The 14543-nt window shown below is 33.0% G+C and overlaps 2 protein-coding genes across 2 annotated transcripts; both read left to right on the forward strand.

Annotated features, from left to right (window-relative positions):
• Positions 1-4127: 4127 nt before the first annotated feature.
• On the forward strand, positions 4128-4810 carry LOC114760486 (kunitz-type trypsin inhibitor alpha chain-like). Its single transcript, XM_028949741.1, has one exon. The coding sequence runs from the start codon at positions 4128-4130 to the stop codon at positions 4725-4727; it is 600 nt and encodes a 199-aa protein (XP_028805574.1). The 3' UTR covers positions 4728-4810.
• A 5728-nt stretch (positions 4811-10538) lies between these two features.
• On the forward strand, positions 10539-11784 carry LOC114760487 (kunitz-type trypsin inhibitor alpha chain-like). Its single transcript, XM_028949742.1, has 2 exons — positions 10539-10549; positions 11172-11784. The coding sequence occupies exons 1-2, from the start codon at positions 10539-10541 to the stop codon at positions 11782-11784; spliced, it is 624 nt and encodes a 207-aa protein (XP_028805575.1).
• The last annotated feature ends 2759 nt before the right edge of the window (positions 11785-14543 follow it).

Below are 14543 nucleotides of genomic sequence, written 5' to 3' on the forward strand. Positions count from 1 at the left end.
AAGTAAATAAGTTGAGGGATGTAAATAAATAATTTGGCTTCTTAGAAAATTACCAATTAGTTCTAAAGTACTTAATTTTGGATTATAAGAGTTGTGAGAATTTAGAATGATAATTAAATTAAATTAGGAATTTAACTAATATATATAAGCTTAATTAATTAGCTTATATTAATTTGTGGTTATATTAATGGTGTAGATTGATTATTGGATTGTTGGTTTGAGCACGGGGTTGACTTTGTAGTAATTCTTTTTATAGCCTTGGTGAAAGGTAACCATTTTCCACTTGTTATGTATGCTTGTATGATGTTTGTGAGTGATTTCAAATTATATGAGATTCTTGAAATGCCATTGAATTATTATTTGAGCAATGAAAGGCATCGTTGTTGAAATTGCCTTGAGATACTTTATGTTATTGAAAAATAGTATGAAATTATGACTTTATAAATTTGTCATGTGGAACAAGAATTTATTGAGAAATGGTTTGAGGACTGGTGTTGATTATTGAAATTTCGAAATCTCGATTTTGATAAATGTGAAAGTTATTATGTTATTGGTAAATGACTATTCTCATGAGTATAAATACGAGAGGAGACGGTGAACGTTGATTTGTGGGAGACATGTTATAGGGAGAATAAGGGGGTGAATTTTTGTACATATTATAGAGGTAATAAGGTGGGAGGACGCCAGATGTACACTGGTTGATCCTTTGGCCCTATCATGTGTTGTAGGGCATATGACATCCCGCTAGTGGACTAGAGGGGGAACCCATGGTCCGATCTTGTGCTCTGTGGATTTTGGCCTATTCACATCACTTGATCGGTGAGCTTATTATGTTGAACTACCAGTCACATGGGACAGTACTAGCCCATGGGTTCAGTCAGAGGAAATAAGGCGTGAGGAAATAAGGTGGAATTGAGAGTGAGATATTGCATTTTGATATGTATATGTATATATATATAACCATGTGACAATTGTGAATATTATGATTTTAGTAACTGTTCCACTTGACACCTCTCAAGCACTTACTTGTATGCCTAATGAGTAGGATTGTTGGTTACTGAGGCTTTTGTCTCACCCCGTGGTTTAACATTTTCAGATAATAGCTCTAGGGCTGGACCATCAGGGAAGGCAGCGAAGGCTTAGCTATCAAGTTTATCTTGTATAGCCTCCTTTTAGTCATGTGATGAGTATTGTATATTGCCACATATAGCTCTTTTTGCACACTCTGATTTAATCGAGACTTATGGTCTTAGTTACTTTTGTTGCTGGGTTGCTTGGGTCGGTAAGCTGTGAACCCACAATAACTTTTGAAAGTGTTGACTTTTGACTAATGAGCTCTATAGTTTATATTAAACTGATTTATTAGTTCGTATGTTTGAAAATATCAGTTTGGTTTGGACTAATGGTTGAATGATATTTCTGGACTTTGGAAGTCCAAGACCCAAGGTAACGATCGATGTTACTCTTATTATAAGTTTATTTCTTTTAACCATGATAGCGATTTTAAAATTTTAAGGTTTCTTCTTTTCTATCATGGTTAATCGTTCGAATAAATTGAAAATTTTGATCTAAATGGGTTTTAAAGGAACGGTTGTCACAATTTGGTATCAGAGCCATAAAGTGAAAAGCCCCGAGCCTCTGTCTCCTGAGAGTGTGGCGAAGGGAGGATCTCCGTAGGGGATGCCTGGGTAACTAGGTGGCAAACTGATAGGTACCTTGTGATGCCACGCGGTGGGGACCTAGCACTGGGGACCCTGCAGCCAAGAGGGCTGGGGACCTTGCAGTGGGGACCCTGCACCGTAGTCTCTTCACAAAACGTCTCAATAACTACTGAAATTCTAACATATACAAACAAACTATATATAATAAACAAAAATCTGTTTATATGTGTATATATATTTATATATGAAAATCACAGATTTTATTCATTCATCTCAATTTCATTTTTGATTCAACAATATACCAACATCATTTTTCCAATATATCCAAAAATAATACAATATGCAGCCTCCTTTATATCACTGTCCACTCTTATACTGCTGACTGGAGTCATAGGCTAACACATAGTCCAATAGGAACTAATCCATTTTACTGAACTATTTCAAGCTCATCGATACTGGAGATATATCTAGCTAAAGATATAAAGCTCCTATTCGAACTATAACTCCCCTCCTTTGCAAATAAAATAAAGAGGTGTCACATGTCCCACAACTCTAATGAATTCTCGGCTAAAGGAAAACATGAAAGAAGGTGCCCTAACAACTATTATCCATTATACACCGAATGATGGTATACTACGTGGTAATTTATATCCATACAAATCTCCTTCTATTTTTAGCCCAACAATACATATATCATATGCAAATAATATTACATCATAAATACGTCTTTAAATATATTATTAAAAATAACATAATAATAAAATTTCTATATCATTTAATAGCAACTCATAATAATTTCATAGATATCAATATATTTAAATATTGATCATAATCAATAGTAATAAATCTTAACAAAATCAAGTAACATATCAAAACATTTATTTGAAAAATCATAATATTATATTTTAGTAATATAAAAATTAGTAAATCCACAATATAATCATACACAATTCACATATACAAGAAAGAATTTTGAGTTATCTGGTATGGTTTAGCTTACAAATATTCACAAAATTACTCTAAAATTCTCAAGAGTCTATAAAATTACATATAAATATTTATTAATATAACTCAAAACTATTCTTAAAACTACTTTAAAATTCTAAGACTACCCTCTAAACTAAAATTACAAAAATATTAACTCTTCCCAAAATTTGCTATTTATAATGGATATAATATTATTTTGAAAATATAATTTACATATAAGACTATTTAAATTTTAATAACTTAAGTAAATTTATTTTTATTACCCAAAAATATAAATATTTCATATTAAAATCTCAATTATTTATTATAGTCTTATTTAAAATTTTTCCTTAAACTAATCAATTCTTTTGAATTATAAATAAACTGTAACTATATCTAATTTCATAAATTCTCAATTTACAATTTTTAAGCTTTTAAAAATTATTTAAAAATATATCCTTAACCTATTTAGCATTCAAACTGATTAAAATCTCAATAATATATTAAATAATTTAAATAAATTATTTAACTTAAAATTAATTGGTAAAAACATACTATATGTCTTTGAATAACAAATTTTTCAACTAAAATTTTAATTTAAAATTCTCAAAACAATTATTGAACAAATATAAACTGATTAAAATTTCTAAAATCATATATTATCAAAACTCTATATTTACTCCACATCCAAATGGTAAAATTTTCTCTAAACATTATAATGATACTCATAACATAAAACTCTAAATATATAGGAAATATTTATAAAGAAAATATGATAAAAAGAAATATATTTGTGTACCTAAATGATCTACAAAACTTATCCTAATCTCTCTTCCTCTGGCTTGAATAAATAATTGAGGTGAAGATATTTAATACCCCTCATTTAATTCCTTCCACCGCTCTAATTTTTCCTTCCACCGTGCATTTTAATTAACTTTCCATTTTTTTCAACTTTCCCCCATTTTTTCTTTGTTCTTCATTAAACCTTCCTCCAAAATTCTTTCTTTATTAATACAAACACTCCTCCTCCCCCATCTTTTCCACCGAATTCGGGGGAAAAGATGACTTTTATATTTTTTTGGGTAAAAATAATAATAAAATACTATTATATATATTTAATTACAATTTTCTTTTAAGAAAAAAAATAGTATGTTACAGTTAATGCATGTAACAAGATGTTTCTTATTTAGGGCGGGTTTGGAATAACTTATCAATAACTTTTTAATCATGATTTATGAAATATAAAATAAGTATGTGAAAGAAATTTTATTTTAATTTCCATAAAACATATTCATAAGTGATTTTAACATCGTGCCAAATAAGGCCTTAGACAGCACAATATATTTTGTGGGCATAAAGGAATGGCATAAAAGCAGTGACTTACTATGAAAGAAACAGAAGACCTTCACATGATGCAACATAACTATGTATCTATATATACACATCTTAGCGTGTATATGGAACCACACAGCCTGTAGCTTTTCTAAAAACTCGACCAAGATGAAGAATATTGTGTTGCCTCTGCATCCCTTCATCTTGTTCTGCCTCTTTCTCTTTGCCTTGCCCACAAGTAATCTTGCCCAAGAATTACTCGATGCGGATGGCGACATTTTAATAAATGGAGGTTCCTACTACATACTTCCAGCTTTCGGAGGAAAAGGTGGTGGCCTTGAACTTGCCAGGACTGAAGGCGACACCTGCCCTCTCACCGTCGTCCAAGCTCGCTCCGAGACTTCTAGGGGCTTGCCGGCGGCAATCTGGACCCCCCCTCGAATTGCTTTTCTTTCATCGCACTTTTACCTCAACATTGAATTCGAACCGAAAAATTCATCCGCCTGCCACCCCCATGAATCTAGATTACGGTGGGAGGTTGAAGAAGAATCGCAACAAGTGAAGATTGCATCCGAGGATAAACAACCCGTCGTCTCTGGGCGATTTCAAATCCGGCCATATGGAGATGACTACAAGCTTGTTTACTGTGGAGGTAATAGAGATGCCTGTAAGGATCTGGGCATTTCCATTGACGATGAGAACAATAGACGTTTGGTTGTGAAGAATGGAGACCCACTCGCAGTTCGGTTCGTGAAGGCTAATCGCTGAGGCGACTACGCCGGAATGAGCGTTGTTTGATGATCGATCATCTCTCTCGCTTTTGCTTTTCCTTGCTTTTTAAAGCTTATATATGCAGTCAAGTTGTAATACGAGGAGCTTCTTCCTTATCAGTTTCCGCGGTAGCATGCAATCTATAATAAGACTGCACTGTGCTTGTTTATCTCTCTAGTTAACAACAAAGATCACTAATTTTATCGGTCGATATGTCCATGTGCTAATGAACCCTTGTCGTGCCGTTATCTTTTTTACGGAAATTGCATGTCATATCAATAGATGTGGCATCCTACATGCCATCCGTTATAAGAACTTGTTTATAGTTTACAAATGAGGTCTTATGACTAGGACTGGAGGTAGTATTAATTTAATTGAACTTTTAGATCTATTGTGTATGACCTCCTTGATATTTCGAAACTTAAAGGTAACATCCTAAACTTTAGAGGTTTTTATGCAGCTAACTTTAAGTTCAGGAAGATTTTATAAAATTAATAACTTACATATGATGCTATGTAGATGTGCCATGTGTCTTCTATTGATCTGATGCGTCAATTTCTGTCAAAAAGATAATGACAATTTAATGGTAAGTAGTATACCGTATATGGTTATAGAAAAAGAGGGTTAGGGTGGTTAAATTTAAACTTTAAAATATTAAGGAGGATATGTCCACTCAAAATTTAGAGACGTTTAATATAACTTAATCTATATGTATTCAAAAACTTGAACTCATATAAGATCTTAATTGGATTTGAACAGTTTGCGCAATAATTGATCTAAGTTCGATAGATATTCTTTCTGCAACATATCGATCGATCTTGGTTCGAAGTTGGAACCTTATTTTGTACATTTTTTTCACTTCCGTCGTCCAAGTTATTCCAACATCGATCTAGCAGGCTAATCACTTTTTGGTACATCACTATGATATAATGAAATGCTAATTGAATGAGTAATTTATCGGTCCGCTCTAGATTACTTTAATTTCGATCTTTTAATTTAATTGTTAGTTACATTTTTCAGTCACTGCTTATAAGCTTAAATAAATTCTTCTATTTATGATTTACATATATTATAAATATTTATTTTGCCTGTCTAGAATTTTATATTTTATACCCAAAAATTAACAGATACAAACAAAAGATAACAAAAGATCCACATATCCTTAAGGTCTTTGTGTGTGTATGATAAATCACAATTTTATATTTTGGTATCATAATATAATATTTCTTATGAAAATTTTATATAATATTTTAATTTACATTTAAAATACATCAATTTAATGAATCCCAGAAACAGGTACCAATATATATAAATTTAATTATGAACAAAAGTTAAATTCCAGGGATAATAAAGCTTCTGGTTCATTAAGTTTGTGTTAGTTATGACAGATTTGGTTGTTTCTGAAATTTAGTTTTAATTATCCATCGAGTTCCTAATTATCCGTTTGGTTGAGAAGAAAAGTTGGGAGGGAAAAAATGGGAGAAGAGAAAATGGGAAGAAGAAAAAACTAAAAAGAAAATATTATGACCCATATTATTTGGACGGAAGAAAGAAAATAAGAAGAAAAATGAGTAAATACGTGAATAACTAAAATACTCTTATTTCTATGTCAAAATATTATGTTTAAAATCAAATTAAATATCACAATAAGAAATTATTTTATTAATATCATCAAATAATTTAAAATAAAACCAGTTAACAAAAATATATCATAATATTATCATATTCAAAAATAAAATAGTTTAGTTTGTTATTTTTTAATAGAAAAATAAAAATATGAATTTTTTTAATTAAGTCTAATAGAAGAAACTAAATAATATATATTATTTAAAATTATTGTTAAATAATAAAAATAAAGTTGAAAGAGACAGAGAAATGTATATGCGTGTGTGTGTAGTTATGCGAAATCCCTTTATTGCATTGAATGTTAAAAAATGGAGTTTCTAATGTTGGTTTGGAATTCTGTACAGTCAGATAATTTTGCTAAATTGAAGGGAAAAAAACTGTGTGATGGAAAACTTTGTTACCCGTTCGACTCAATAGAAGACAATAGATTAATAATTTTCCTAAATCAACAGTGAGCTAAGAAACCTTCGATTTGGGCTCTTTACGAACGGAATCAATACATATAGTAATTTCAATAGCACACATAATACCGGACTGGTTCTTATTGTGATTTACAACTTGTCTCATGAGAGTATCGAATGTAGATATTACGTGATCTGTTACATTTAATGACGTCATTAATAGAAGTTACATGGTGATTCTTTAATTTTTTTTACATTTTTGATCTAGTTGACTAATGACTTTGTTTTTTTTTTTTAATTTATAGGCATTTTGCAATAGTGTGGAGTATGAACTTGACAAAATCAACCCAATGAGGAATGCTTTGTCAGGAACATTACTTGAAAATATGGGTACCTTGATGAACATTTAGTGTAGTTGAAGTTCAAAATTTTGATGCTAATAATTGAATATAGGTTTTTTAGTTCATTTTTTATTAGGTTGAGTTGAACTATGGATTGGTTAAGTTTGTTGATTATTAGATTTAGTTGAATTAGGATTGAAAAATTTAGTTATCTTAGTGTTAAATTTGAGTTTTTGTATTGAATTCATTAAATTTAGTTTATTAAAAATTGTATCTTAACTTTGAATTGATTTTGCATTATTTTGTTTTGTTTTGCTTGCTGGATGTTTTGATTTGGTATTCACTACAAAAAATAGACTTTAGGCGACGACTTTTCAGCGGCGACAAAAAAAGTCGCCGCTGAAAGTCCACTTTCGGCGGCGACACTTTTGTCGCCGCTGAAAGTCTTGGTTTCAGCGGCGACTTTTTGGTGTCGCCGCCGAAAGTGGACCTTCAGCGGCGACTTTTCTAGTCGCCGCTGAAAGTGGACCTTCAGCGGCGACTTTTCTTGTCGCCGCCAAAAGTGGACTTTCAGCGGCGACTTTTTTGTCGCCGCTGAAAGTATAATATAATAATAATATTTATTTTACAATATTAATAAACAAATTGCCGAAAGTGGACCTTCAGCGGCGACTTTTTTTGTCGCCGCCGAAAGTGGACCTTCAGCAGCGACTTTTTTTGTCGCCGCTGAAAGTATAATATAATAATATATATTTTATTTTACAATATTAATAAACAAATTACCGAAAATGGACCTTCAGCGGCGACTTTTTTTGTCGCCGCCGAAAGTATAATATAATAATATATATTTTATTTTACAATATTAATAAACAAATTGCCGAAAATGGACCTTCAGCGGCGACTTTTTTTGTCGCCGCTGAAAGTATAATATATAATATATATTTTATTTTACAATATTAATAAACAAATTCAATCTGGCTCAGCGGCAAGAAGGTTGGACACGAAGGGAGGCGGTCACGAGTTCGAACCTGGAAGAAGACACATTTAAGGTGCAAATATTTAGACGATGACGTGGCGAGGAGGAGTGACGTGGCAATGACGTGGAGGTGGCTAGTGATGATGTGGCGATCGGCGGTGATGACGTGGCCACCGATGGCGATGACGTGGAGGTCGACGGTGATGACGTGGCGGCCGGAGACGATGACGTGGCCCGGCGGTGATGACGTGGCATTGGTAAAGCAATTCTTTTTAGGCATTACTTTCAGCGGCGACAAAAAAGTCGCCGCAGAAAACACTTTCGGCGGCGACAAATGTCGCCGCTGAAAAGTCTTTCCGCGGCGACAATAGTGTCGCCGCCGAAAGTGTTTTCTGCGGCGACATTTGTCGCCACTGAAACTTCTAAAAGTCGCCACTGAAAGTATCTTTTAACGGCGACCTTTTTAGTCGCCACTGAAAGTTTTCAGCCACGGCTGCTACGGCAACGACTTTTCAGCGGCGACTTGTCGCCGGCAAAAAACTTTCGGCAGCGACTTTTGTACTTTCAGCGGCGACTTTTGTCGCCGCTGAAAGTCAATTTTTTTGTAGTGATTGCAGGAAAGTTGTATATAAATTAAAAAAAATTTATATAAAAAATTTTAAACTTTTCCAAAAGTGAACCCCATAAAACATTTTTTAGCAGTTATATAAAAGAGGTTTTTTGTAGTGCTGAATATTTGTAAATTAGTTATCTAATTATTATATTAAGAACAAAAGGTAATACTCCTTCTAGTACTTATTATAAGATATCACTAACTAATTCACATGCATCTATAAAAACAGTTAAACGCATTAAATTTGTTATAAAACTCAAGTGATCTCTAATATTATCATAACTAACTACATCATATTCCAATATCATATTAGTTTCTACTACCCTTATTAAACATGGGCATATATGAAAGAAAGTTACTTATTACTCATTAAAACTATCATCATTTCTTATAAAAAGGGCTAAATTTTTTTTTTCTAAATGACCTTTCATAATAAAATTAGAGAAGCTAGGGGGTGTTTGAATGAAACCAAACCACAGTTTAGAGAATAATTTTGGAGAATAGATTTTGTAAAGAATTAGATTTTGTGAAAAAATGATTCTGCTAAAGTGAGAGTGTTTAAATAGTTGTTATCAGAAGCACTTTTATATGTGCAAATTACTAAAAAAGCGTAAGTTAATATGATAATTACATAAAAATAGATTTATAATATATTTTAATTTGAAGGAATAAAATTGTTAATAATATTTTTTTACCAACATAATTTATAATATATAAGATAATGTAATTAATAAATAATTAATATGTGTATATATATTATAAAATATAAGATTAAATATGTTTAGAGAAAAATGACTTTTTTTTTGCTAACAGAAAAATATTAATTTTTAAAAAAATTTTAAACACAAAATCCCATAACTTTTTTTCACAACTACTTTTGTAACAACGTACTACCTCCGATATTTAATATAATTAATTAATTAATTGTTACTACATGTATATATATTTATAAAAATATAAGAGTAAAAATATTTTTGGAGAAAATGAATTACTTTGTTGTGAATAGAAAATTATTAATTTTTCGTGAAAATTATTAATTTGGGTGTTTTTGGTCAAAATATACTGTTGCTTCCATTTGACTCCTAATTATCACTCCAATGACACAGTTTTCACTCCCCAAAAGCAACAATTTTTTACTTCTCACCAAACCATGGTTTCAGCCTTCAAAACCATGGTTTCAGGCTTTCAGCTGTAATCAAGGTTTCAAAAAAATTGAGGCTGTTTAAATGTCATCTTATCTAAACCATGATTTTTCCTTCCAAACTATAGTTTTGGATACTATCCAAACAGGCTCTAAGAATATACGGAAACTTATAAGCAGACTTTTCTCTTAATATAAAATTCTATATTTTCTTTCATTATTTTAGTCTTTAGTATTATGTACAAGAATTTCATAACTGAGAGTTGATTTGCTATTTTTTTTTTTTTTGATAAGAAAGAAAGCAGGAATAGATCTACTCGCCAATCTCGATCCAGCATCCTCTGCATTCCTGAATTAGAGTGGCGTATTCATGCAGATCATTGCATCCTTTCTTCACCAACGCGATTGCCTCGGCACAATCACTATACAAGTTAATACTCTTCAAACCTCCATCCCAGGCTCGTCTGAGTCCTATTAGACAGCCCCATAGTTCTGCTAACAGGGCATCACCTTCTCCCATGTGGAAGGTCCAAGCGTCTACATATCGTTCTTGGGGATTTAGAATGTAACCCCCACAACTCGCCATACCCCTGGCAAGCGACGCCGCGCCATCCACAACCACTGATTTACTAAATTATATATATATATATATATATATATATATTTCAGAACTCAGTTACATCAAGTATACGTGGGTGTTGTACGAAATAATGAGAGGCAGGTAAGCTGCAAAGTGTCACACATGCAAATATGCATTTATAATGGAGCGTGTAGGGACACTGATCTAGAGTACGGCTCATCATTATATGTCCCGTGAGAAAGATATAAACAAGCGGAAAAAACAGACTGTTGTATCGTCACATGCGACTCTGACGCTTAATATAACATACTCTTGGTATTAAAAAAATATATTAAATTAATAAAAAATTTTAATTTTATTTTTATTAAAATTTCCCCCTAAATTTACAAATATTTTCATTTCTTTTTTTCTTTTTTGGAGAATCAAATAAAAATAAAAATAAAAAACAGATATTAAATATATTATAAATGACTTATATTTAATACTGCAGCTTTCCTCTACCACGGACTTAATTGTATTTAGTATCAAAGAGCGGAGAGAAGCTGTCTTTAGTGCACGTAACATTCTTGTGTAGACAGCACGACATATTTTGTGGGCATAAAGGAATCGCATCAAGGATATGAATTAATGAAAGAAACAAAAGACCATCACATGATGCAACGTAACCATATATCTATAAATACAATGACCTAGCTTGTATATAGAATCACAGTACAGCTTCTTAGAAGGCTATAGTTTTTCTAAAAACTTGAATAAGATGAAGAATTTTGTTACCTTTGCATTCCCTCCTCTTCTGCCTCTTTCTCTTTGCCCTGCCCACAAGTAATCTTGCCCAAGAATTGCTCGACGTGGATGGCGAGATTCTAAGAAATGGAGGCTCATACTATATACTTCCAGCTTTCAGAGGAAAAGGCGGCGGCCTTGAACTTGCCAAGACTGAAGGCGAAACCTGCCCTCTCACCGTCGTCCAAGCTCGCTCCGAAACCGACAGAGGCTTGCCGGCGAGCATCTGGTCCCCACCTCGAATTGCCATTCTCAGGCCAGGATTTTCCCTTAACATTGAATTTCGACCCAGAAATCCATCCGCTTGCCACCGTGAATCTAGCTTGCAGTGGAAGGTTGAAGAAGAATCACAACAAGTGAAGATTGCATCCCAGGATGAACAGCGCGTCTTCGGGCCATTTAAAATCAAGCCATATAGAGATGACTACAAGCTTGCTTACTGCGAAGGTAACAGTGATCGCTGCAAAGATCTGGGGATTTCCATTGACGAAGAGAACAACAGGCGTTTGGTTGTGAAGGATGGAGACCCACTCGCAGTTCGGTTCGTGAAGGCCAATCGTAGAGGCGACTATGCTGGAATGAGCGTTGTTTGATGATCATCATGACTTCTACTTTTTGTTGTTTGTTGAAGTTGATGCAGTCATGTTGTAATAAGAGGAGCTTCCTTACCAGTTTCCGTCATAGCCACTTATAATAAGACTGCACTACTGTACTGGTTTATTACTCTAGCTAGTTAACGAATAATCGATTCTATTCAATAGATATCCACACGCTAAGATATATTTGTTACTCCTCTAATCCTAAATATAAAACTAATTTTATAGTGTAAATTACACTATAAAATAGTTCTTATATTTAAGACAAAGAAGTATTTTTATTTCAAAATCCTTCTGTATAATCTGAATCCAAACCGAACTAATTTGAGATATCTTAGACTTGAACAGTCCTGGCAATTCAAAGTAAGATATTTTCTGCAGCATATATATGTATATCGGGGGTTGCAACTGTATTTTCTATATTCTTTCCACTTCCTTCCAAGTTCCAACACCGATCTATAGGCTAATCACTTTTAACTTTGCAAATGGAAGAAACAAAAATGAATATTGAAGTTGAACTGCCCTTAATTGTCGCTTTGGGGTTACTCCAAAAATTAACCGAATTAATGCAGTATAGTGCACAACTCGGGTCGTTTCACTTTGAGGAGCCGAAAACGAAATTAAACCCTAGTAAATGAATGCAAGTAACCTAAACTATAAAAAGAGATTTTTGATTTTGAAAAGCTGTTAATTAAATACTACGAATCAAATTGAAATTAAAATACTTTTTTTTGTTTTTATATAAAAGTGATTAAAATGAATGGAGATTAAAGAAATGAAAATGAGACACACAAATAACACTGATAAAGTCAATCCTCCAATTCAACAACGCAGGCAATCATCACTCTAAAAGATGTGGGAGTTAAAACAATGAATTAAGAATTATAATCAAGCTTTTAATCCAACAACCGAGCCACCTCGAGTTGTCACAAAATATTTTCCTAAAATCCCAACTTACTAACTGCAACCAGAATAGTAAAATGGGATTAAAGATGCCAAAAACCAATGCTTAATTAGAACTCTTAAATCCAAAATAACAGAATTAAAGCTAGTAAGAGACTATATGATCCAAAATTCTAAGCCACCTTAGAAAATCACAATATATTAATTCCAAAATCAATACAAATGTCATAACCACAACATTATAATTGAGATCAAAACTATAAACAGCCCAATGTCAAATACTAAGCAATAATTCAGTCACAATAATCCCCAAATATAATCAGATTAAGCAATACAATTATCCCAACAATCAGAAAAACTATCCTAAAACCTAGGAATTGTTAAACAATTATTGAGTAGGAAATTAAAGTAACTAGAACTCCCCTTTGATGATCTAAGCTTCTGCCATTATTGTTGAATTAGAGAACTGTGAAGCTAGCCACGGTTTGCCATCAAAAGTGCCATAATCAGAGCTCTGTTACGGTTTGCCATTGCGTCCCCTGCTGTGGAGAAGGAGAAGAAGATGATGGATAGTCCTCCCTCCGTGTTGCTCTGTTTTTTTTTTCTTCTCAGCCGCCGCCCAGCGTCTTCTCCCGTTCGTGCTTCGGTCTCCGCCTGGTTCAGCCGCTGTCTGCGTGTATCAGCTCTCTCCGTTCGGCGTGCTCTCAGCTCGTGTATCTCCGCACCGCCAGCCAGCTCGCTTGCGTCTCTCCTCCTGGTTCGTTCTCTCCCGTTCTCGTTCGGCCGCCTGCTCGTTTTTCGTTCTGTCTCCTTCGGCCTCTCTTGCGTGCGTGTGTTCGGCGTCTTCGTTTCCAGCTGATGATGATTATTAGGTTGGGGCAAAACGCAACGTTTTGCCCCAGCTTATTATTATTTATTTTTTTTCTTTTAATTTAATTCTTTTTCTTTTTTTTTTTTTTTTTATTTATTTATTTATTTTTGAATCTTCCAAGAACCTGCAAGCAAAATTCAAGAATAAGGTAGCATTAATTGTCCTTAAAAATCAATTAATCATAATTAAATCAAAATATGACAATTTTGCCCCTATAAAATAATAATTCAAAATAAAACAAAATAAATCAATTAAGGCAAAAAGGGACCAATTAAGTTGACAAAACCCATATAAAAGATACCAAAATATATAAAAATAATTGAGTTTGTCAACTCCCCCACACTTAGCCTTTTGCACTCCTGGGCAAAACATCATTAAAGAAGAATCCAATAGAGACACTCAATGCAAGCAAACATAAAACTAACTAAGCATGAGTGTGCAATTAACTCAAGCAATCTTATTCTTAATTAATCAACAATCATAGAATACTTCAGTGCAAAGAATTTAACACCTGAAACATAGCAGGATAAAAGAAGAGAAACATAATAGAGCTCACATAGGGTACAAGTGTTTCACTCATCTCTCAAGTGGGAAAAATTTCACTCAATTCACCTAGATTAGCACCTACCATAAGCTTGTAGAGATTCTAATATCTCCACTACTAACATACCTTAGAGTCATGATCAAGGGGACTTGAAGGGTTGTAATGTTGGAAAGCAAGGTCAAATGAATGAAATGAACTAGCAACTGAAATGCATGAGTAATAAAGTATCAACTCAAAGTGAGCTAAAGTACAATCATGAAACAACACCAAAGTGCAGATTTTAACCTTTTAAGACAAAAATCTTTGCTCTTCAAACCACCATGGAATGCTTTATTTCAAAGTTATTCTTTTGTTGCAACTTATTTTCTCTTCTTTTTTTTTTAACTTTCTTTCTTTGGCTTTTCTAAACATTTTCTTCTCTTTCTTGCCTTTTTTTTC

Source organism: Neltuma alba, unplaced genomic scaffold (assembly GCF_004799145.2).
Source record: "Neltuma alba isolate B1F8T4 unplaced genomic scaffold, ASM479914v2 tig00010982_pilon, whole genome shotgun sequence".
Taxonomy (NCBI): Eukaryota; Viridiplantae; Streptophyta; class Magnoliopsida; order Fabales; family Fabaceae; genus Neltuma; species Neltuma alba.